General features: G+C 43.4%; 1 protein-coding gene across 1 annotated transcript in view; it reads right to left on the reverse strand.

The window, feature by feature from the left end:
• The window catches only part of MDN1 (midasin AAA ATPase 1), a 148,866-nt gene that overhangs the window by 24,339 nt on the left and 98,818 nt on the right, over positions 1-25,709 (reverse strand). Inside the window, exons 62-83 of the mRNA XM_014544467.1 lie at positions 25,597-25,706; positions 24,263-24,968; positions 22,350-22,511; positions 19,652-19,922; positions 17,097-17,332; positions 16,853-16,948; positions 16,134-16,228; positions 15,708-15,829; positions 14,973-15,119; positions 14,019-14,128; positions 13,102-13,175; positions 12,416-12,614; positions 10,951-11,110; positions 8,409-8,555; positions 7,738-7,864; positions 6,608-6,713; positions 6,045-6,160; positions 4,684-5,169; positions 4,203-4,429; positions 3,461-3,616; positions 3,129-3,292; positions 2,190-2,351 (exon numbers count right to left, since the gene is read on the reverse strand). Coding sequence (XP_014399953.1) covers positions 2,190-2,351; positions 3,129-3,292; positions 3,461-3,616; positions 4,203-4,429; positions 4,684-5,169; positions 6,045-6,160; positions 6,608-6,713; positions 7,738-7,864; positions 8,409-8,555; positions 10,951-11,110; positions 12,416-12,614; positions 13,102-13,175; positions 14,019-14,128; positions 14,973-15,119; positions 15,708-15,829; positions 16,134-16,228; positions 16,853-16,948; positions 17,097-17,332; positions 19,652-19,922; positions 22,350-22,511; positions 24,263-24,968; positions 25,597-25,706 — 4,179 coding nt within the window. The remainder of the gene's footprint in view (positions 1-2,189; positions 2,352-3,128; positions 3,293-3,460; positions 3,617-4,202; positions 4,430-4,683; positions 5,170-6,044; positions 6,161-6,607; positions 6,714-7,737; positions 7,865-8,408; positions 8,556-10,950; positions 11,111-12,415; positions 12,615-13,101; positions 13,176-14,018; positions 14,129-14,972; positions 15,120-15,707; positions 15,830-16,133; positions 16,229-16,852; positions 16,949-17,096; positions 17,333-19,651; positions 19,923-22,349; positions 22,512-24,262; positions 24,969-25,596; positions 25,707-25,709) is intronic.

Genomic DNA, 25,709 nt, shown 5'->3' on the forward strand with positions numbered 1-25,709 from the left:
GGAAGCAACCAATAGATGTGTTTCTCTCACATCAATATTTCTCTCTGTCTTTCCCTCTCTCTTCCACTGTCTCTAAAAATCAATGGATAAATATCCTCAGGTGAAGATTAAAAAAAAAAAAAGGAAATTTTGTGCAATGCTCCTTAAATAAAATTTTAATATGTTAAAAAATATGCCTTCCCCCAGCTCTTAAATCAAACCTGTCCCTCTTGGGAAACATGCCACATCTGGCTGCCACCTGGCACCTGGAACAGTATGGGGTCTAGAGTGAAGAACAAGGCCAGACACAGTAAAGTTCGGGAAGTGTTAACAACACTGTGTTTAATGTTGGAAAAGAACTGACAAGCAAATTCAACTACTTTAGTGTGTGGGACAAAATTGAATAGATAAAATTGAATCGTGGCTCTGAATGAGAAACTTAAGTTTAGAAAATACAAGCTATCAAGATATTTGTCATTCTGAGGATGAAAATGTACTAAAAATAAGTTAAAAATAAGTTGCCAACTAATAAGGAAGATCCAAGACCAGTGATTATGACTTAGTTACAAAGAAACAGCTTTTTTGTGGATTAAGTGCTGTAATTACAATCTAGATTATTTTAGTGCCATGTCCAACCTATTTTCTTTAAAAAAATTTTTTTTAAATAATTCTTTATTGTTGAAAGTATTACATATGTCCCCTTTTTCCCCCTTTAGCCCCGTCTAATCGCCCACCCATACCCCAGGCCTTCAGCACCCTATTATCTGTGTCCATGGGTTATGCATATATGCATACAAGGTCTTTGGTCCAATCTACTTCAAGTTCCCTCAGCACTACTCAGAAAGGATACGAATAAATACAATATGGACATAAAAAAAAAAGGAAAGGCAAACTCACTTTCAGGAAAGTCACTGAAAACACATCTTTGTTAACTTACCTAACTTTCCCATTGAGCTACATTATTTAAAAAAAACAAATGATATTCAGATACAGGCAGAATAAGACCACACAGGAAACATTCAGATATCCTGCAGGGCACACCACTACAGTCGCTGCAGCTGGGACAGCCGCTGGGCTCCCAACACCTTGCTTATATCAGAACCACTTCCTCCTCCACAACACACCCCAACACACACACAAGTCACAAGGCCAAAATCGTTCTAGAACCTATCAGACCAGTACAATGTGCAAGTAGACAAAACACAGCTAACCCAAATCTCAGGGCACCCTCACCACACATTGTTCTGCTACCGTCGTTTGCATGCAGAGTCACCACCAAGAAATGATGGGATGTGTAAGACTGGCTCAGTGCTCATCAGATAGAGGGGGCAAATCGGAGACGCATTCATTTATTTATTACTCAACAAATACACATATTTATCCTCTAGAAACAAGGCATGGGCTTGCCTTCCATTCTTGGACCCTTTCCAGTACTCCAGATACTCAGAACTAGGAACTCTCAACTGTTTATAAGAAACCTAGACCCTACCTTCAGTTTGTAAATTCCTATCTCCCTCAAATGAATCTCATCTGTACTGTACTTAGATTTGGAGAAAATCTTAAAATACTAAAGAAATAAAAACAAAACAAAAATGTACACATTCAATTGAAATTATCACAAAAATGCTAAAGAGTATAGGCAGATCTCATTTTACAAATGAGGAAAGTGAGGTTCAGAGAGGTCACATGAGTAACTTGAGAAATGGATACCTCATGATCCGATTACCACACCATGCTGAGTCTGTTAGATTTGGCTGTCTCCTGCTGGGTGCAGGGGCCGAATGAATGAATGCATGAATGAGTGATTTCCCAATTAAAGAAAAATGCTCCACCTAACGTTAAAAGCCCCATTACCATTTCATCATAATTACATAGAAATGATTTAAAGAAAACTTAGCCTTACAGATTCATCTATCCTAGAAATCTAGCTGGGAGTTAATTGAAGACGACTTCAAACATGAGAGAAGGCTGTGAAAAGCTGCAGCCATCAGACAGCCTCTGGAGTCGAGTGAGCTCATCAGTGAGGTGTCTGTAGGTTCCAAGACTACAGCTGAAATAGGCTTACTAAAAGGGGGCCAGACAAAGCCTTGCATAAATAATCCACAGGGAGAGCAAATGTGTGAAGGCCCAAAATAAAAGCCCATTAAACCAAACACTAATGGTACAGAATGTTCCAGCTGCCCACTGTGCTCCACATGAGTAGTCCTTACCTTCTGAGCAAGCTCCGTAAAGACCTGGGTAAGCACAGAGAGCAGCTTTGCAGTGCTACGATGAGTTGCCAAAGACATGGTCAGGAAGAAGAGGACGAGGTCTGAGTACTTGGAGAGCATGGGCAGCAGGCGCACCAACCAGCAGCAGGACTGGCTGAAGAACTGGGGGCAAAGCAGATCAGAAGGCCTGGTCACACTGCTAAAGGGGTACTGGGTTTCCCTTGGGGTGATCAAAATGGTAATGAAAATGTTCTGGAACTATACAATAACATAGGTTGTAACAACACTGTGAATTTAAGGTACTAAATGTCACTAGTGGTAGGGGTTATGTATTTTTAACATGCACAAACGCCTGCTCACTGGGATTTCTTCCTTGTTCACACAACGTACACTTTAAATTCTCAGTCACTTAAATCTCATTTAGTTAACAAAGTTGTTTGTTTTTGTAAATGAAATGTTTATAAACAAATTCCATTGGGAATCAGAGTTGGCACTGGAGGCAATAATACAGAATGACATACAGTGTCCTACAAAGTAAGTTGCCTCTCAGGACTTAATGGATTTGACAGCTTCCTCTGCTGGCTTATTGGGAAAGGAATGGTATTTGCAGAGTGTAGCCACTAAACTTTAGTTAATGGCAGCAAACTGAACATCGAATACTCAGGAGAATGTGGTTAGGATATAAAATACCAAGATAATGGATATTCTGGATTGCCAGCATTTTTGTACCTGGGCATCTTACAACTGTAACTCTTAGCTAACAAGCCCTAAGCTTTTCAAAGTTTATCAATGGTGTGTACATCTATAAAGAAAGCAAATTCCTAGTGATTTTGCCACAGAGGCCTGCTTTAGGACCACCCACATGGCGAGGTGAAACCCCCTCTGCCTTTGCTCAGCCAACTCCCGACAGCAAGAAGCTTATAAAGAACAGTTGATTACCATATGCTTTGCTGCTGTGCCGTCCTCACCACATGATTTCAGTCTCTCCAACAGCTCAGAGATAGCAGAAATTATTTTCTGCACATGCAAAGTGCTCACGTCAGCCCACAAGTCTTCCTCTAAGAGTTTTGTTAGATGTCCTGATTGTAGTCTCTCAAAGCCTGCTGAAAAGAATGACATGATGAATAACTGAAGATAAACCCTTTTCATCCCCATTCATCCAGTCATTTATTTCAAATATCTGTCCTTAAATATTCAGTCACAAAGATAAATCATCAAATTGGAAAATTAAATCAAATATGAAACTAACGTTTGCCTGATTTCAGACATACCATCCTCTTCCTGTGGCCTTATCTGGTCAGTGTTCTCATCTGTCTTTTTACTATTTCTTTCTGCTAAGTTCTGGATGGCATAAAGGATGGACCGGATGGCAGTTTCCATTTTCTCTGCAAAATCTTCCACAAACCCTTCATCCAATAGTTGGTTTCCTATTAAGTAAATGATACAAACAAACAAACAAACAAACAAACAAAAAACCCGATCACTTGTGTCAGGAAACCATTGGCAATGTTCACTTGTTATTTTAAAAAATGACCACCTGTAAGCACTACTATGGATCAGCCACTGTGCCAAGCTATGCTGGATACAAAGATGAGACACAGTCCCTACCTAAATAAAGCTACAAGGTTATCGTCTTATATTAAAACAATTTTGCTAAAATAATGTAAAAAATATGAAAATAACAGTTTAGATGGTGTGTATAGACACTTAGTCAAATGCCACCCTCAGCTTTCTGGTGTAAGGGAGAACTGTCTGTAACAGCTGAGGGAGCCTATGGTGTCTCCATACACGTGCGCTACAAAGAGAGTGACATGACGGCAATCCAAAGGCAAGGGACACGAACAAATGTAGGAAAATAAGAGCTGTGGGTCCAACCACACCTGTCTGCCTTAGAACTCTGGACAGATATGTTTAGAATGAAACAGTATGTGTCTTTAGTATAATCTAGACTTTGTCTATAAGACATCATTCCTATGCTGGGCTTTTGCTCCCTTACTGAATAACAGTCCTTACCTCCTTGGCTGCCTGACGTGAGAAGATGTGTCTTCCAGGTAGTAAAGTCATCTGTGGCTTTACCGATTTCTCCTCTGACATATTCCAGGCTCTCAACTAATGCTATTTGTTGGTCTGTTTGCTCAACCTCCATCCCTGGAAGAATGAACAAGGACTCTAGGCCTTGCAAATGAGCTGACACCTGGGACAGGCAACTCAGCCCAGAAGAGCAAACTTCAAAATCTTTCCTGCAACAACAGAAATGCCACAATGTTGAAAGGAATGGGGTATGCACCGCGCCTCCCTGCCCACACACACACACAGTCCTCCCTCCAACAACTAAAACCCGCTGTATGTGAAACTGCTACACATATGCCACAAAGCACTATGCCTATCCACTGAAAAACGGAGGACTTAAGCCCTTGCATAATTTTACCCATCACTAAACTCTGAGCAAGTACCCAAGCACACAGAGGAAGAGCAGAGGCATAAGCACACTCACCAAGAATGAAAGAGAGTCTCACAAGACTGCTGCCTAATTCTGTCAACGTCAGCTTTCACTGTTTGGATGGTCTTCAGCATCTCAGTTAATCTTGAAGTTGACTGTTGCCAAAGCTGGTCCTGTTTCCGCATCCGGCAACCGGAGGGCAGCTGATTGCCAGGTACTGGGGATGGATAGCTCAGATCTGATGGGCTGAAGTCCAGCACTGCTCTGGAAAGCTGCCCCGTGGTGAGCTCTGGTCCTTCCGGGCAGAGGGTAGAAGACTGACCCTGTGCCCGGGCATCACCTTGGCTTGGAGCTGACGCTGCGTCGGGGCAGCATTGGAGGAGCCAGGAGAGCTGCTCAAGCAGGATCTGGCTCTGCATGGCCAAGTGCTGCAGCCTTTCTGTCCACTGCTGCACACCATCCTGGGGCGGGAAGGCCACGGGGTAGAGCAGTGGCCCTGTCAGCCTGCCCTGAATCTCCTGCACACAGCTGAGGAGGTTTCTGTGCAGAGAAAGCCATGGGAAAAACACAAGGCACCTTAAACTCTGTCACCATGTTGTTTTTTAACAGTAAACTCATTCTTTCTAAAGCAAGTATGGGCTTTTTCACATTTAAAAAAGGGGGGGGTGGGGGATCCCTCCAATAGGTAAGAAGTCTATTCAAATGCCTTCCAAAGCACCTAGACACATCCCTCAGTCTTTCACAAGCATCAACACTTACTGCTTATCACCTGACCCCTTACAGCCCTCTCACATGCAAGTCACACCAATGCAGTGATTTCAACCACTTTTTTAAAAAAAATCTAGTAAATGTAATACACTTTGCTCAATAAACCCTATGAGCGAGCAGCAAATACCTAAAATTGAAGTGATTAGTCTGGAAATACTCCCTCTCGACACTCAATAGATGATGACAGACTTCCCAACTGTCCTGACCTTTTAAATATCTGTTTCCATTGAGGAGCGCCCATGTATGGCTGAGCACATTGAAACTCTGTGATCCAAAAAGCCCAACAAACTGAAGCAGACTCAGATCTGATTTGAGCTGAGACTGGGAGGTCCTATCCATAAACACAACCCTGTCTCTCAGCCGGCACAGACTGTCAGCCACTGATGCCCTTTCCAGACCCAGTGCAGTTCAGCCATGGCCATATGTACTGTCTGGCTCAGCTCTGAACTCATCTCCCAGGCCCCCTTCTCCTGAGAATATTGTCAGAACCAGGGGGCAGAGGCACATCACCAGAAGCCAGGAGAAACCCTACCTGTCTTTTCAGGCCTCAGATTTCATTTCACAACTGAGGGCAGCACATGCAGCAACCCTGAGCTGACCCACAGAATTCTTGCTAATTCAGGCCACAAACTCTAGTCCGCTGTTACCTGAGGAGGATCCACTGCTCAGTCAGCGTGGTCAGGGAGCGCCGCTGTCGGATAAGCATCTTCATCAAATGTGCCGAGAACCCCTTACACCGCTCAATGCTGCCCACGCCCATTTCCTAGCAGGGGAGAAGGAAAGGCGCTGAGGGTACTGCTGGCCAACCCCAGGGGAAGAGCAGTCGATAAGCTTTGGGTGTGCTGCATTCTAGAGGCGTGAGCCACATTGATCTTTCTAAGCACTGCTTCTCAAATTATGCTCCCACAGATCATTGACATTCCACGAACAGAAACTAGGTTTCACACCAAAATTGGGTTATTAGTGGTCTTTTCTCAGTTCATAAAGGAAAAGATCTGAAGGTGGTATTCTGAATTTGAAGTTTATGTTTAATAATTTTTCTTATGCATTTGGCCCTGTTAGCAAATGTAACAAAATTTATTATAAGATGCTCTCTGATTAGGCACAAAATTACACTGATTTGTATTGTAAGTTTAATGATGTTCTGCCCTGGGATGACAGAGCTGGAGCTCCCTGGGCCCTGGCAATTCTGAGGGGCTACCACTCTAACCTTGACAGGAGCTGCTAGGGCTGCGCTAAGTCTGGCGTGTCGTGCGAGAGAGCGATAAAAATACTTCTGGCACCCATCCCACGAAGACGAGATTTCTGTAAGCAGCCTGAAAAAAAAAAATTAAAATGTGATTTACTTAATTAAAATCACTTATCCCACCCCAAATCCTAACGATTCAGAGATTGATATATTTAGCCACAACCAAAAGCTGAGTCTGAATAGATTTATTTATATGAGGCACTCATGAGTCCTTTATGCAAAGGATGTATCATGTACTTAGCACTGAAAGTATAGTGGGGAGATAAATGATGATGACCATATGATTTCCTTAATGGAAACTTAGTAATTATCTTGGCAGTGGAGGCTAGGTCATAAATCCCAATGCCTACAAGGGCCAAGCAGATGTCACATGATTAAGGAGAGCCAAGCACAAAAATGATACATGGCAATGACAGCTGACCTCCACGTGGGAGAACAGGGATTGTTAGGGAGCACTGTGAACGGAGAGCATGTGTTCTGTCAAAGGGAGAGAGCCTACTTCTGACCACATGGGAAAGCTAGCCCACCTGGCCAAATTCTCTTAAAAACTGAAAATCCAGAATGTTTATGGAAAATCTGTACTGTTTACAATGTTGTGTTGAACTACAATTTAAAGCACCAAGAAGGCTACTAAGCGAACTAAACACAAATGTATGCAATACCCAGTTCATGCAAATCAGCATTTACAACAACCTCGCCATAGTTAACAGAGGCAGCTCTGTCTCAAAGATTCTAGGCTCTCAAATTCAAGAATATATTACAATTTATAAAAGGTTTATATTTGTGAAAGAGCCAAAACTGTGGCTATACTCTCACAGATGTTCACTTGTACATTCCAATGAAGTAGAGACCTCAGGAAAATCAAAGGACCAAAAGATAATTGAAGAGGCAAATACAAGAAAAGAGAAAGGAAAAAGAAGGGAGAAAATTAACACTTGCTGAATGCTCACCAGGAGCCAGATCCTGAGCCAGGCACTGGTCTAAATGCTATCTTTAGAGCAATGCTAGAAGAGAGGTATTGTTATCCCCTTTGGCAAATGAGGACATGGAGGCTTACATGACTGGCTCCATTTATAATTAAACAAACAAACCTAGAATCTGCCTCCTGTGTGCTGCTGACTATAGACAATGCGCTCCGGAGATCCAACGGGCGAAGATGAAGCATCTCTTGAGGGTTTTTGGAACGGGCCCAGGCAAGACCTTTGCGATACGACAAACCTAGGAAGTAAGTCGCATGTGTTTGAGTAAAGATGCTGAGGAGAGAGTGGATGTGCCCTGCCCCGCCCCTGCCCCTCAATGCCATTGCTGCTCAAAGTCAAGTCCTCGGAACAGCATTGACCAAGCAGCCTACTGGAAAGCCGATGCCCAGGCCTTGCGCCACACCCACCGAAACAGATCTACTTGTGCACCTTAAGATTCCCCGAGTGACTCATACAAGCACTGAAGTTTGAGAAGCACTGCTCTCTAAGCGATGCTGGAAGGGTGGGTGCTGTACAACAAAAGGTGATGAAAATAAAAAACATAATTTCTGAGAAACCTCATTACAAAACTGAAAATATTTGGGAATCACAGACAGTTCATCACACCATTTTTGTATGTGTGTGACTGGAACTCTTAGAATGGCATTTTAAAACCTTGCCAGCCACCTTCTATTTCCCACTGTCTCCACTGTTTCTAGAAAGTTCCTTCAAATCATCCATGCTGTTTTTCTCCCCTAAAAGCTGGTGATTATACTCCATTGGGTTTCAAGTGAGAACCTTACCGGTTTTTGCAAGGTGCTTAAAGAGGTCTGCCAATGCTCGCTGCTTCTGCATGAGAATGTGCTTGGCTTCTGACCGCTGCTTCTCCTTCTCTGCAGAGGGCTCCACCTGTAAGCTCTGCAGCTCCCTCACAGAGGAAATTACTTCACCTGGGGGGAAACAGAAATATAGAAATCCCCAGGCTCATTAATGTGTTAAAAGTACCCAAGACCAAGGACATTTTGGGAGATGAGGCTCAGATGTCACTTATTTTTATATCCTGGATGACAACAGAAAATAAAAACACATGGGATTTCATTTCTTTTGACAACAAACAATTCAAAAGTAGTTCTTTTTTTAAGGGTTTTATAATCATGCAAAAAGCACTTACTGAGCACCGACTGTGTGCAGTGACTGATACTAGGAATTTAAGTCATCTGAGGTGCATTTCCTGTAAATATGATACATACAGAACTCCTACCCTGTACCTGCTCCTTGGTAGACAACCTTTTCGCCTGCACAACTCCAGAAGCACTTATTTGTAGCTGTTCAGAGAGGTCTGTCACTTTCTAAAGGCCATTCAGCTGAAGAGTGGACTTGCCGACAGGACTTGAACCCTGGCCTAACCAACTTGAAAGCCCAAGTTCTTTCTCCAGCACCATGCTGCCTTCCAGAATACCCAGAGGTGCCTGTAACAGGTACCTGACACAGAACAATGTTTGGGCTGACGTATCCCCCCAGCTGCATGTTGAAGTCCTAACCCCATAGCACACCTGAATGTGACTGTCTTTGGAGAAAGGGCCTCTAAAGAGGTAATTACAGTAAAGTCATATGGGTGGTCCTAATCTAGTATAAGTGGCGTCCTTACTAGTAGAAGAGACTGGAACAGAGATACACACAGGGGGAAGACAGATGAAGACACAGTGAGAAAACAGCCAAGGTGAGAGGACTCAGAAGAAGCCAAACACTTCTTGGAATTTTAGCCTCCAGAACTGTGAGAAAATTAACCTGTTGTTAAAGCCGCCCAATAGGTAGCACTTTGTTAACGCAACCCTAGCAGACTAACACAGGCAGTCTGGACTTCGAGGCGAGAGCAAGTGCACCACATGCAATCCCTTGGCACCGCGTGGGAAGTGGAGGGGAGAATGCTTTGCATCACACAGAGCGGTGCCCTATCCAGAACATGCACATGGGACCTTGTATTCTATTGACCCTTATCATGAGGCTCAGGCAGAAAGGTCATCTTGAGCAATAATAATAGGCTATTATTCTAATACTAGCGGCCCGGTGCACAAAATTCGTGCACATTAAAAGGGAATTAATTAGAGGAAATATTTTAATGTTGCTATTTGCCCTTTAGTGTCAGAGATGAAATAAAATTAGAAAATGTATATGAAAATCTCCCTCCTGTCAGAGTCTGGGACATGCCGCGGGACCCAGTGTCAGGTCCCCGCCCACCCGCGTGCCCCTTGAAATCATGCAAGACCCAGACCCGGCTGGCCCCACCCCTACCAAGCCCCACAGGGCAGGGGGCGCAGCCTCAGGTCCCCCAGCCCCAGCGCTGGGGTGAGGGGCCCGGCCTCAGGTGCCCTGGCTCCGGTGCAGGCGGCATGGCCTCAGGTCCCCCAGCCCTGGTGCAAGGGCATGACGACCATTTGCATATTAGCTCTTCATTATATAGGAAGTTTTCAAAATAAGGAGCTCCCTGAGATCAAAACATAACCTAATGAAAGAAAAACCATGCCCTAGCTGGTCTGGCTCAATGGATAGAGCGTCGGTCTGCAGACTGAAGGGTCCCGGGTTCGATTCCGGCCAAGGGCACATACCTGGGTTGCGGGCTTGATCCCTAGTGGGGGGCATGCAAGAGGCAGCCAATCAAAGATTCTCTCTCATCATTGATGTTTCTATCTCTCCTTCTCCCTTCCTCTCTAAAATCAATAAAATATATTTAAAAAAAAAAAGAAAGAAAGAAGGACCAGCCTCACTCTGAGACTGTACACCCTGGGGGAAGTGGTAAAGGGCTGCCAAGAGTCCCAACCACCTACTGAATGCTGGAGTCCTCTCCCTAGCTGCTAGTGTTATACTACTGAGCAAATCTTGGTTCTCAAGTCCCTGAGCAAAAGTGCTCAGGGAGATGAAACTGCTACACCGCTCTGAAGTGAAGAAAGCAAGAGGGCTGTGGGTGAATCTTCCTTTTTCTTTAACTTAAGAGACAACATTTTGAGCGGCAGAGACAGCTTTCAAACTCTGGGAAATCCATCTTCGTGACCCTCTACTCATGGCCTCAAACAACAGGATCTGATATAGACAAGGCTGCTATAAAATGGCATAACACCACTAGTTTAGATTCGAGAACAAGAGGAAAATTGAAAGTTTGTGTCATTTCAGCTGGCTCCTATATCTGGGCTCAGCTGGTTTTTAGCCCACTTGTTTATTCAATTAACTACTCAACAGTATTCAAGATGTCAAAAAAGGACATAGGTGACAAATTCCCAGCCCTGCTGGGCCACTGGGAAAAACACGAGAGAGCAAGCCCTACCCTTGCCCCTGGCTGCAGGCACCCACCGGTGAACTGATCGAGGCCATCCACTAGGTGAGGGAGGCGGCTTTCCTTCATGAGCGTCAGGCACATCTTCCTCATTCGTTTTGTGAGCTTCGGCAAGCGATAGAGAAGCTCACCCTCCGAGGGGAAAGGGGCACCCAGACACTGTTCTGGAACTGTGGCCTACGAGACAGAACATGGTTTGGTCTTCCTGCCAAGAACACAAGGAATAGCACTAACCTGCTCAGGCACTAACTGTAAATGCTTCACCCTCCACACACACCTAGCTCAGCAAATATTAACTCTCTTCTGAAGTCTCACAGGAATACATGTAACATCACTGAAATTAAAATAGGCACGAACCGTGGCTATTTAGAAAATGAGATCACAGCAGCAAAGGACCCCACCTCACCTCTGGCAACAACAGTGCCAGCTATAAGAGACTCTGGTTCTCATCTCTGGATGCAGCAGGATGAATATGCAAGCTGCCTTTGAAGTGCTGTGCTGCCCAGCAAGGCTACACTGATCTGCCAAATCCTTCTTCTACTGCCATCTCTCCCCGCCCGCCACTTCCAGTTCAAATATCAAGAACCCAGATAGTAGATGAAGGGAAAAGCTTTCATCCACAGGGGCATATTTTCATTATTTTCCCCCCTAAGAATCCCTGAAATCCCTGTGTTGTCATAAATAGCATGTCAAAGTTTTAGATCAGCATGACAGAAGCAGTGAGCTGACAAATACAATTAAAAGAAAATACACCTGGCAACCATCTTATCTGTAGAGCCATATCATGGCTATATGCTCAATTTCTATTATGCTTTCTGTACTATTAAAATATTAAAAATAGATTGAAGAACTCCATTGCTCCCTCTATGGATCCAGGGTGGGAAGTACAGGAAGAAGGCAAAAGTGATTACTCTCTTGAGTCATGCTCCCCTCCCCAAATCCTGGATCTCCCTACAACCAAGGATAGAAAGCAGGAACACCCATCCTGTAATAGACCTATTCACTCAAAGTCTCTATGACTATTACATTTTCAGGAATTTTGCAAGCCACCACTTAACTCTTGGTGCTTGAAATTGGCCACGGTGAGAGTATTTACACCATGGTCATCAGCAACCACTATAAACTAGCACATCACTAGATACATTCACTCCCGGTGCAGCAGCTTCAGTGTTAGCACCCAAAGGCAGCTCCAATGGCATATTCCTACACTGATGCTTCAAATCTCTGTCACAAGTAAATGAAATGTTCACAAATAAGCATACTTATTTCTCTTAGGCTAGCATTAAACTTTCAGCACCAGGATCCTGGCTTTTTATCTTATTCTGTAGTGAGGTCAGGCAGACATACAAATGCTAAATACATACAAAGAGCAAGAATTTAAAGGTATTTCCTCACGTAGTTCTAAGAACATTCCTTACACAGAAAGCATAAATCCCATCTGACTGGCCTAGGCATAAGAAACACTATTCCTCAAGCTAGTACCTGCGCAGCTGCTGGCCGGGCTAGCAGAGTCTCCCTCAGAGCCTTGTTCAGATTCTGAATGGGTGATGCTTCACTCGTGGCTGCTTCTGTTGGCTGCGGCAAAAAGTCAGGCTGTTCCTCCTTGTCACTCTCCACCAGGGATGACTGGCAGGGTTCACTGAGGACAGCTTCAAATTTCTTCATGAATTTAAAGAGGGTCCTGGCCCCAGACAATAACAGAGATGAGGAGGGAAAAATGGATGGAAGTGAGGAAATGTAAAAATAACATCATACTGTGTACACATGTAACTTACCTTTTGTATACAATGAGTTCCATTAGATACTCACAATCATATTTTAAAAGAATAAGTATGACAAGTATTGTCATCTCCCTTTTCTAGAAGAAAATAACTAAAGCCAGAGATGGTGGGATCACTTTACTCAAGGTAAAACAGCTGGTGGGTGGAAGAAGATTCAGCCTTTCCACAGCACACAGTCTGCTTCACCTCAAGGCACACCAATCCAGCCTGCAGGTAGACCAGGCTTTGGGTGGTAGGGGATGGTGTTGGAAAGCCACACCAAAACAATCTTGTGTTTTATAATACGTTAGGCAGCACTAAGCCAGGCCATTATAACAATGTAATCTTGCTACCTACCATTCACAAATTCTGAGCTTTAGTCACCCCCAGTTTTAAAAGATGAATTACCTGTGTGTCTTTTCCACAGATTGTTTAATGGACCAGAAGCTGACATCATTCCACTTGGATATTTTAACAAATTCCTGTAAAATAAATGAAGCTCAAAGGATGGCTTTATAAACCTGGTATCATTCTGTTTCTTTTAAGATCATCTGTTTGCCAAAGACCAGAGCCCACTCCATCCCAAACACAGGGCTGTGTCAGTGAACAAAACAAGTCTAAAAAAGGAACCAGTGTTGGTCTCAAAGGAATGAAAAGGACTACTGCTATAATCAAAAGGTCACCTGATATGTACTCTGGCTCATATCAGGGTTGGTTCCACCACCACTGAAAGTATCAAAAAGAGAGTGTCCTGATGCCTGGCCGGTGTGGTCAGTGGTTGAGCATAGACCCATACACCAAGAGGTCACGGGGTTTGATTCCGAGAAGGGCACATGCCTGGCTTGCGGGCTCAATCCCCAGCAGGGGGCATGCAGGAGGCAGGGGATCGATGTTGATGTTTCTCTCTCACCGATGTTTCTATCTATCCCTTCCCCTCTAAAATAACTAAAAACTTAAAAAAAAAAAAAAAAAAAAAGAGGGTCCTCGTTACCCCGTGGCACCTCACGGCACATGGACAGTGCTCCTCTGAGCTGGAAGATCAGCCTGGTAAGACCAGGGGAACAAGCACTAACAGACACCTGCGGCAATTCTCTTGAGGAGTCTTTGACGGGCTACTCCATTAGCCTCTCACGAACTGAGCCAGGTCACAATGGAGCCAATGCCACAGAATGTAAATCTTGCCATCCTACTGGGCAGTTGCAATGCTCTCCTCCATTCCCCAGAGCCCCTGCCTCATTGTTAAACAGATGAAAGAACAGAACTAAATAAAAACAATTTGCTGATTTTACTCTCCCAAGAGTGATCATGACAGCTGTTCATCTTACTTTAAGTTCTTTTTCTAGGGGGGAACGAAGTTCCACAATTTTGGCCTGGACCCGGTCAAAGAATTGCTTGTAATAATGGTACAAATTCCATAGAACACTGCAAAGTGAATCTGGAAGAAATGAAAAGGAAACAAAAACACCACACTTGCTACATGTGCTACTGGCTCCACCTGTGGGGGTCACATTTCAGAGATGTGCCTTCCTCATTACTCTTCAGGTAATAAGTTTACAGTATGTTTTATAGGCTCATCAGGGAGCCTATCTGAATTTAGCAGTTCCCAGAGAGACAGGCTGTCAACAACTACCCTACTTTTGCATTTCAGCTTGTAGTGAAATTTCTTGTTGCACTTTTTTCTTAAAGATGGTGCACTCAGACATTCTGCTAAATTTAATTTCAAACCCTTTCTCTAAATCTTATTGTAAAGTCAGCAGAAACTGAGCCTGTTTAAAAGGTGGCATATTGAGAGGCTCACCGTGACTGTTCATTCACCTACACTCTATACTCATTTTACAGTGACAGTGTTATCCGAGTTGCTGCAGTCAGGGGAAAGTAACTGACAGCAGGAGTTTTGTGTGCAGGTGCTTGATGAGTGGCAGTGTTCTCACTACATCAAAGAAGCTAACAATGGCCTGGATCAAGCAGAAGCTCAGCAGGACATCCCACTGTCTAGACAGAAAGGCATGCTGCCTCAGCATGCCAGTTTGGGCCCGAGCTCTGCACCTGGCAGGTTACCTCTGCCAGAGTTCAGTAGTCAGCGCTTCACTAATAACCAGTCTGTACTTTAATCGAATGTTTATCTCTACATCTCCTGTGAATCACATTAAAGTGAAAGATGACTAGAAGTGTTTAAAACCTGGTATGCAATAAGATACCTGTATCATGAGGAGAATTCAAAGTCTAACCCATTATAACATTGCAGCATAAAAGTAAAGAAAAAAATGGTGTCTCCTTACCTTTTCCTTCAACTTGTGGCATCAGCAAGACATGACAATGGAAAACCAGTAACATCTGAAGGCGTACATGGAATTCTCCCAGTGAGGATCCTTCAATAAATGCTTGTAACGTGCTGACCAGCAACATCAGGGTCATCTGTTTGTCATCTGTAGAGATTCAAAGAGGAAAACATACATGTGCCTGCAACCATCATTCCCTGTTCATAACATGTATGCAGTCTCCTAGGGCACCCACTGAGGGATGGCAGTCGAGCAGAGATCACAATTACAAGGAAGCTTTGAAGCAAGGATCGCAGCTAAATTCCAAGCTGATTTAGAAACAAGTTGTACTCAGGGTGTATTAAATGCACTCCCAGCAAATTATGAAACTGAATTATGAGGTGCTCATTGTAAGTATGAAATGAAACACTTTTAAACTCAAACACATTAACTGCTACCTACCAAGAAAGCAACGTTCATTTTGACTTGTCTCATGGATATAGAGCCTAAGGAAACCTTATGACTAACTCTCTACTCTCGGGAAATAGTCACTTAAACCTCTCTGACTTTTGTCATTAAGAGAAGAAATACACAGCTTTCTTGGCTGACCGCTCAGGAATACCATGAGGTCAAATGACACCTCCCTGTGAAAGCAGTGGCAGGAGGGGACATGGGTGCAGGTAAATCCCACACTGTGCAGCACTCCAGTTCAGCTTGGGCCCTCTGAATAAGCAGGCACTGTCTGACAGGTGTTACCTTCCTGCTCTTCTGTTTGTTCCTGCATGTGCTTCTCAAGCATCTGATAGATGGAGAACCAGTGCTTGGTGGATTTCTCAGTGTGGCGCTTCATGGTATTATCCAAACTCATAGACCAGCAGCTGAAACATGAGAGAAGAGGCCAAGGAAACATTTAAGGAAATCCATTTGAAATATCTAGAACCACAGAGGCAGCAGCTAAATGGAGATGGAGAAGACTCCCAGTTCGCTGCCTCAGGACGGTATGTAGTTACCTGGCCTCTACTAAGGTCGTTCTAATGCCCAGCTTTTAATCTGTGGTTAATGACTGAAAGCACATTCTCTAACTGTTCTCTAGCTGTACTACAGAAACAAGAAGATACAAACACGCATGTCCCTGCGACACAAGGTCAGGAGGGGAAGGGAAGTGACAAATGTATCACTTACTTCAGTTCCAGTTTACGCCAACGAATGATCATCTGACTGACCAAATCCAGGTGTTTCCGCAGAGAGAGAGCTCGACTTGCATTCTCCTCCCAATCCTACAGAAACAAAGATAAAAGTTACTATGGCCATTATTCAATCCCTTCATCACCTCCTCCCTCAAGAACATCCTGGGCTTTTCTTGTGTAAACACCACTGGGTCCTTAAACTTGTATGCTGATTTACCAAGAGCAGTAATGTGTTTACATCCTGTGTATCTAGCTTCCAGTTCTTTCTGGTCACCTTACAGAACCCCAGCAGAGCCAAGATTAGAGGCAGGCAAAAAGCACAGGGTTTGGAGACCTGGGCCAGAATTCCTGTTGTTAATCCATGACCCCTGCAAAGTCCAGGGCCCTCATCTGATAATCAGGGAAGCACCAGCTACCTCCCTGTGAGAGGACTGAGGGGGACAGGGTGTGAAGGCACTCAGCCACCACCTAGAAGTCCTGGCCAGGAGCCCTCGGTGCCCATGACGCTGCATCTCACTGAGAACAGGTGAGGTAGGGAGGTCCCTTACATGCCTCACAGAGGTAACGGTTTCCCTTGCAATGCCAGAAAAAAACAAGGTTTATCCTTCTCCAACCCAGACTGTAACTTTCTGTCCCTCTAACACTAATGGTGCCACAAGATTTTTTTTTTCAATTGATTGCAAACTAAAATGAGGAGAGAGGGAATCATTATACCTGTGCCTTTGCCAGAAGGATCTCTAACCCATTCAGGAACTTGGAGATGGGGCTGGAAAGTGGGAAACTACGAATTCTGTCCATTACAACCATCAGCTGCAGGGAGAAAAAGAATTGGGGGTGTCTAGGTGTTAATACCAATCATCCAAAGTCTCAGGGTACTAAAGAGAGACCTCGCCAGAAGGTTCCTGGAGGGATGGCGAAGGCCACATCCTCCGTGCCCTCTCAGCACCACCCACCCTACCTGCACAAGCGCTGGATGTTCCGGCCAATCCTGCAGCAGCCGAATGACAGCCTCTGAGAAACCCTGAAGCACAGGTTGAAAAAGCCGTGCTTCTGGGACGTTGGGGTGCTGGTAGAAGTCATAGGGTCCATCTGGCTTCACTATCAGGTCTGAGGTCGCCTCCCCAAAGAGAGTGTTATGGGAGAGGGTGCAGGCCAAAAGCTGGCTGCCCAAGAGTTGGGCATTCAGGTCAACGCCTGTGAAGTTAACGTCACAGTAAAGTCAGTGGACTCAGTAATTTGATAAGTTAAAAAGATGTTAGAAACATGCTAGAAAATAATGAACTAACGAAGCGGATACCTCACTGCCATCTGCAACCAAAGCGACATAGGCCTAGAGGACTGTGACCTACTACTGCCGCATCACGAAACTATGCCAAGTTCTTAGGTTATATCCGAAGAACTTGGATATGACCTAAGTGAATCAAGAGGGTAGTACAGAGTCTGGCTTGACGGATTCAGATTCAGTTTCTGTAGCTGTTCTCAGCAGGTAGAAATGAAATTTAAAGCCTCCTTCCTATTTGCATGGAATAACTCATGAGGTCATGGAGAAAACTGCATCAAACCATATTCGGTGAGATTAATTTCTGAGTTCCCAGGAATACATGATATCATTTGGAAAGCACTGAAGCTATTAAAGGAAATAATGCTGAAGAACAAGACCATTTAAGCCAGTGGTTCTCAACCTTCCTAATGCCACGACCCTTTAATACAGTTCCTCATGTTGTGGTGACCCCAACCATAAAATTATTTTCGTTGCTACCTCATAACTGTAATTTTGCTACTGTTATGAATGGTAATGTAAATATCTGATATGCAGGATGTATTTTCATTGTTACAAATTGAACATAATTAAAGCATAGTGATTAATCACAAAAACAATATGTAATTATATGTGTTTTCCGATGGTCTTAGGCGACCCCTGTGAAAGGGTTGTTCGACCCCCAAAGGGGTCGCGACCCACAGGTTGAGAACCGCTGATTTAAGCTAAGTCCACACCCTTATTTTGTTAATCCCTTAACCCCAAAGCATTCAAACGATGAAAATCCATCTTTATCACAGAATTTTAAACCAATTTTTTTTGAATCAGCTTAAGTCTTTTAAACTAAGAAAATTCCATTAATTTAAAAAAAAATCTAGTTTTTTGAGGGAACTCCGTACTGTTCTCCACAGTGGCTGCACCAGTCTGCATTCCCACCAGCAGTGCATGAGGGTCCCTTTTTCTCCGCATCCTCACCAGCACTTGACATTTGTTGATTTGTTGATGACAGTCATTCTGACAGGTGTGATATGGTACCTCATTGTTGTTTTGATTTGCATCTCTAGGATGATTAGTGACTTTGAACATACTTTCATATGTCTTTTGGCCTTCCTTATGTCCTTTCGAAAAGTATCTATTTAGGTTCGTTGCCCATTTTTTGATTGGATTATTTATCTTCCTTTTGTTAAGTTGTATGAGTTTCCTGTAAATGTTGGAGATTAAACCCTTATCGGAGATAACATTGGCAAATATGTTCTCCCATGCAGTGGGCTTTCTTGTTGTTTTGTTGGGGGTTTCTTTTGCTGTGCAGAAGCCTTTTATTTTGATGTAGTCACATTTGTTTATTTTCTCTTTAGTTTCCATTGCCCTAGGAGCTGTACCTGTGAAGAAATTGCTTTGGCATATGTCTGAGATTTTGCTGCCTGTGGATTCCACTAATATTTTTATGGTTTCCCGTCTTACATTTAAGTTCTTTAACCATTTTGAGTTTATTTTTGTGTATGGTGTAAGATGGTGGTCTAGTTTCAATTTTTTTACATGAATCTGTCCAATTTTCGCAACACCATTTACTGAAGAGACTGTCTTGAGACCCAGTGATTCCACTTCTAGGAATATATCCTAAGAAACTATAAACACCAATCAGAAAGGATATATGCACCCCTATGTTCATAGCAGCACAATTTACAATAGCCAAGATTTGGAAACAGCCTAAGTGCCCATCAGCAAATGAGTGGTTTAAAAAACTGTGGTACATCTACACAATGGAATACTACGCTGCTATAAAAAGGAAGGAACTCCTACCATTTGCAACAGCATGGATGGACCTGGAGAGCATTATGCTAAGCGAAATAAGTCAGTCAGAGAAAGATAAATATCACATGATCTCAGTCATTTGTGGAATATAATGAGCAACATAAACTGATGAAAAGAAACAGATCCAGAGAAAGAGAAGCATCGATCAGACCATTGAACCTCAGAGGGAGGGCAGGGGAGGGTGAGAAGGGGGAGAGATCAACCAAAGGACTTGTATGCATGCATGTAAGCATAACCAATGGGCACAGATAGGAGGGGGGTGGGGGGGCGCACAGGGGGTAATGAGGGGATAAGGACACATATGTAATACTTTAATAAATAAAGAAACAAAAAAATTTTAAATCTAGGAAAACCAGGGAGATAATGGTTTCATTGTTCCAGAAGTAGCAATGATATCTATTCATTTTGATTTCCCAAGAGTATAACAAAGTAAACAGCCGTACCCATTAGGGGGTAGAAGTGTGTCACCAGAGATGCCCCGGTCTGATAGCAGGACAGAAACAGGCTGAGGTAGTGCTTTGCCTCATGCGGTGGCAGAGTCTGTTGGTACCAGAGGGACCGAGCAAAGCTGAGGCACAGCTGCTGGTGAATCAGCATCACAGCCTGCATGGAGCTTGGGGAGAGGAGGGTGGGGTCTGTGGCTGCTGCTGCTTCTTGCCCATCTGAAGTTCCCTTCTCCTCTAGTGTTGGTTCTACCAAAATATCTGCGAAGTCCTGTAAATAACATTAGAGCAATCAAACTTTAAAGAAATATTAAATCCAGTTCTTATCAGACTAAAAGGAAGGGAAAAGATGGAGTGTGAACAATCAAGAAAATGAGGTAGTGACTTATATGCAACTAGAGGCTTGGTGCACGAAATTCGTGCACGGGTAGAGTCCCTAGACCTGGCCAGTGATCAGGGCAGATAGGGGCCTTTCGACTGCCGGCCTGGGCCTTCCTTCGTTCCGTGCTGCCCCCTGGTGGTCAGCGCACATCACAGCAAACGATCAAACTCTCGGTCTCCCAGTCTCACTCCCAACGGGACACTTTGCATATTAGAGATATATATATATATATGATCTAGTAAAAAGACTGCAAAACCTTGGAGGGAAGTGTGTGTGTGTGTGTGTGTGTGTGTGTGTGTGTGTGTGTTATCAAGGGAATTCATTCCAGAACAAATCCTGACCTGCTGATGCAGTGGAAACTGTCTTCTGAACTCCCGCTCCTCCTCTTCCTCCTCGCTCAGGGCTGTCTGGGAGCTCCTGCTCCTGTATCTGTACAGACTGTTCTCCTGCTCGGCCTTCTCTTGGGCAAGGCGTTCCTGCTCATCCCACTCATTGATGATTTCCTGAAAAGTCACACATTCAGAAGGAAGCTTATTTGTCTTTGCTGAGTCACTTACAATGAAAAAGCACAAGATTTACTATCTCTTAATGTCTCATGAAAACAGAATATCATGGTTAAAAAACAAATAAATGCCAACATCCAAGAAACTAATTTTCAGGGAACAGAGAGCAAATGGCCTTTGTTTTCAAACTGTGTCTACAGCGACCCCTTTCCTAAATCCCCCCTTGCTACAGCATTTGCATTTTACAGGTGTAAAAACTTCCTGTCAGGGGTTAATGGTGCTCTGCACTAAGACAGGCTGGGGGGGAGGGACAAGAGGGGAGGGGCAGTGTGGGGGTGTGATTCTTTACCAATCAGGCAAAACTGGGATATGCCTTATCAGACATTTCTTAAATCCTCTATTACCTCTAAGATTTTAAGTCCTTAAATTGGCAAAAGTATAAAATAAAGAAACCACACAGTATTGATGAAGATAAGCATCCACCATTCAGTAAGATAATTTGTATTAAAGCCCAAGCAGTTAATCTTTGTCCCAGCAATTCTGCTGCCTAGAATTTGTATGCAAAGACCTGGTTATAAGACTATTTATAGTGTTGTTGGGTTTTTCCCAAAAACAGCAGGAAGAAGTACATAGAAATATAAATCTTCACCCTAACCGGTCTGGCTCAGTGGATAGAGCATCGGCCTGCGGACTGGAGGGTCCCAGGTTCGATTCCGGCTAAGGGCATGTACCTTAGTTGCGGGCACATCCCCCCCCCGCCCCCAAAAAAGGAGGTGTGCAAGGGGCAGCTGATTGATGTTTCTAACTCTCTATCCCTCTCCCATCCTCTCTGTGAAAAATCAATAAAATATATTTTAAAAAAAGAAATGTTTAAAAAAAAAAAAGAAAAAGAAATATAAATCTTCAATTATAGGAAATTATTTAAATGACTTATATCATACCCACACAATGGAAAACTAGGCAGCAGCTGAACATGATGCAAGTAAAGAATACCATAATTATGGGGAAAATAATCACCAAATGCTACTAGGTTTTTTTAAAGCAAGTCACAAAACAAAATGGACTTTATTATTGGTTTGTAGTACTCTAGTGACCAAAGGACCGATCTCAGGGACCATGGAAGGGATGGAATTGTTTTCAACCAGTACATTTTTATCAGTTAAATATTGGGTCACTATGTTAAGATTTTTATTTTTAAAAAGGTTCTATTACTAAACAAAAAACTGTAAACCACTGGGAGGAATGACTTAAAATAAAATTAGAATGTCACAGACATATATATACATAGACACAAATAAGCAAGCCTAGAATGGGATACACCAACATGTTAACAGAGTTTGGTAAATTCTAATGATTTTTGCTAATATTTACTATTTTAACTGTTTAAGATGAGAACAAGTTGATTTTGTTGGTAAGGGGAAAAAAAGATGTTATTTTATTCATAGTAATAAAAAATTATATGACAAAAACTAACAAAGTCAAAAGAAAACCAACAAATTCTTTGCAGTGTGTAACACAGATAAAGAGTCCCTAGACCTGGCCAGTGATCAGGGCAGATAGGGGCCTTTCGACTGCCGGCCTGGGCCTTCCTTCGTTCCGTGCTGCCCCCTGGTGGTCAGCGCACATCACAGCAAACGATCAAACTCTCGGTCTCCCAGTCTCACTCCCAACGGGACACTTTGCATATTAGAGATATATATATATATATGATCTAGTAAAAAGACTGCAAAACCTTGGAGGGAAGTGTGTGTGTGTGTGTGTGTGTGTGTGTGTGTGTGTTATCAAGGGAATTCATTCCAGAACAAATCCTGACCTGCTGATGCAGTGGAAACTGTCTTCTGAACTCCCGCTCCTCCTCTTCCTCCTCGCTCAGGGCTGTCTGGGAGCTCCTGCTCCTGTATCTGTACAGACTGTTCTCCTGCTCGGCCTTCTCTTGGGCAAGGCGTTCCTGCTCATCCCACTCATTGATGATTTCCTGAAAAGTCACACATTCAGAAGGAAGCTTATTTGTCTTTGCTGAGTCACTTACAATGAAAAAGCACAAGATTTACTATCTCTTAATGTCTCATGAAAACAGAATATCATGGTTAAAAAACAAATAAATGCCAACATCCAAGAAACTAATTTTCAGGGAACAGAGAGCAAATGGCCTTTGTTTTCAAACTGTGTCTACAGCGACCCCTTTCCTAAATCCCCCCTTGCTACAGCATTTGCATTTTACAGGTGTAAAAACTTCCTGTCAGGGGTTAATGGTGCTCTGCACTAAGACAGGCTGGGGGGGAGGGACAAGAGGGGAGGGGCAGTGTGGGGGTGTGATTCTTTACCAATCAGGCAAAACTGGGATATGCCTTATCAGACATTTCTTAAATCCTCTATTACCTCTAAGATTTTAAGTCCTTAAATTGGCAAAAGTATAAAATAAAGAAACCACACAGTATTGATGAAGATAAGCATCCACCATTCAGTAAGATAATTTGTATTAAAGCCCAAGCAGTTAATCTTTGTCCCAGCAATTCTGCTGCCTAGAATTTGTATGCAAAGACCTGGTTATAAGACTATTTATAGTGTTGTTGGGTTTTTCCCAAAAAACAGCAGGAAGAAGTACATAGAAATATAAATCTTCACCCTAACCGGTCTGGCTCAGTGGATAGAGCATCGGCCTGCGGACTGGAGGGTCCCAGGTTCGATTCCGGCTAAGGGCATGTACCTTAGTTGCGGGCACATCCCCCCCCCGCCCCCAAAAAAGGAGGTGTGCAAGGGGCAGCTGATTGAGCTGATTGATTCTAACTCTCTATCCCTCTCCCATCCTCTCTGTGAAAAATCAATAAAATATATTTTAAAAAAAGAAATGTTTAAAAAAAAAAAGAAAAAGAAATATAAATCTTCAATTATAGGAAATTATTTAAATGACTTATATCATACCCACACAATGGAAAACTAGGCAGCAGCTGAACATGATGCAAGTAAAGAATACCATAATTATGGGGAAAATAATCACCAAATGCTACTAGGTTTTTTTAAAGCAAGTCACAAAACAAAATGGACTTTATTATTGGTTTGTAGTACTCTAGTGACCAAAGGACCGATCTCAGGGACCATGGAAGGGATGGAATTGTTTTCAACCAGTACATTTTTATCAGTTAAATATTGGGTCACTATGTTAAGATTTTTATTTTTAAAAAGGTTCTATTACTAAACAAAAAACTGTAAACCACTGGGAGGAATGACTTAAAATAAAATTAGAATGTCACAGACATATATATACATAGACACAAATAAGCAAGCCTAGAATGGGATACACCAACATGTTAACAGAGTTTGGTAAATTCTAATGATTTTTGCTAATATTTACTATTTTAACTGTTTAAGATGAGAACAAGTTGATTTTGTTGGTAAGGGGAAAAAAAGATGTTATTTTATTCATAGTAATAAAAAATTATATGACAAAAACTAACAAAGTCAAAAGAAAACCAACAAATTCTTTGCAGTGTGTAACACAGATAAAGGGCAAATATCACTATGATTTTTTTAATCTCTTAAAAACTGAGGAACAAAGGCCTCCAAACCCCACCGTTAAATAGGAAATGAAAGAAACAACAGTAGATCCCCCTCAGTAATCACAGTCTCTATGTACACTAACACTGCTAATGTCCTGCAGGTGCCCCGCTTGTGCGCCCAGCTCCCTTGAGGAGGCGTTGGGGCAGACCCGCACTGGGACAGGCTTACCTGGCACACGTGTCTGAAGAGCTGCAAGGCCCTCTGGTCCAGCTCTCCCTTGCAGAGCACATGGGAGCGCAGGTAAAGAAGGGCGTTCAGCAGCAGCTGTTCTCGGGTGGGGCAGGGTCTCTGGCTCTTGCCTTCCAGCTCCTTTCCTCCTGAGCGCTTGAGGGTCAACTTCCCAAGGCCTCGCAGAACCTCCTCTGACTTGACTGAGCACAAAGCATCTGCATGAGCATAGTAAGTGGGGAAGGTGGGGCCCACTGACGGGAAAGCCAACAGGGATGCGACCAGAGTGTCCAGCCTGTCTGCACAGACCACGCTGCTGTGGAGTGAGGAGTGGACCTCGGATGCCACCAGCCTCATGCCATGCTGCATCTGCAAGATGGATGCCTGCAGTGGGGTCACGGAGTCTGGATACAGGGCGTACTCCTCGGCCAGCCGCCTCCTGAACTGGTGGTGCGACTGCTGCCAGGAGGCTTCCTCCTTCAGAAGGTTCTGGGCCACCTGGGCAGACCGAAGCCCGTCCATCTGCAGGGCCTGCAGGAGCCGTGTGAGCAGATCCTGAACAGCCGGGGCCTTGGCGATGCTGGAGATGTAGTGGTGGATCTCCTGCACCAGGGACTCATATGCAGGCAGCTGGGGTCTGAAGGCCTGCTTCTTCGACAGGCTGCATATTAGATTCTCCAGCTGATCAATTCTTTGGTAAAGCAACCTAAAGGCAAAATAATACAAAAAGAAGAGCAAGAAATCTAGACTGAGCTGTCAGGAAAATAGACTGAAGACATTCCTGCTAAGGGATAATATGATGATATTAACCATTATAATAAAAATGGATAATACAGACAGCAGTTACTACGTGCCACACATGATGTTAATTAAGCAATTTAGATGCATATCTCATCACAACTCACTGAAGTGGGTACTATTATCCTTTTACAGATATGGGTACTGAAGCTTAAAGGCATTAAGTGGCCTACTCAAAGTCCAAATTCAAAGGGCAGATGCAGTTCTGAGAGGCACTCAGACCCAAATACCATACAGTATTTCCTAAAGCAACAGACCCACACAGTGGACCTCATCACACCCAACTTCTTCCATGTGAAGAATAAGTTCTGTTTTCAACCCTCTTGGCCCCATGTGAATCCGGCCCCTCCTTTCACAGAGCATATCTTTTCCTGACTATAACCATGGCTTTGGGATGTAATTGTTAATGTGGTTCAGAGATATATATCATCACCTCTGCTAACACTGTAATTACATTACAAAGATCAACCTCAAAATGCTTTTTTTAAAAGGAGAGACTATAATCTCCAACACAAATAACCACTCTGCTGTGTTACCTGATATGAGGATGAGAGTAATTGATGATGACTTCATCTTCCAGGTCTCTTCCAGTCTGTAGCTCAGACGAGAGGTTTCGGGTCTTCCACTCGCACTGCAGCTGGTATAACTA

The sequence above is a fragment of the Myotis brandtii genome, unplaced genomic scaffold (assembly GCF_000412655.1).
Source record: "Myotis brandtii unplaced genomic scaffold, ASM41265v1 scaffold365, whole genome shotgun sequence".
Lineage (NCBI taxonomy): Eukaryota > Metazoa > Chordata > Mammalia > Chiroptera > Vespertilionidae > Myotis > Myotis brandtii.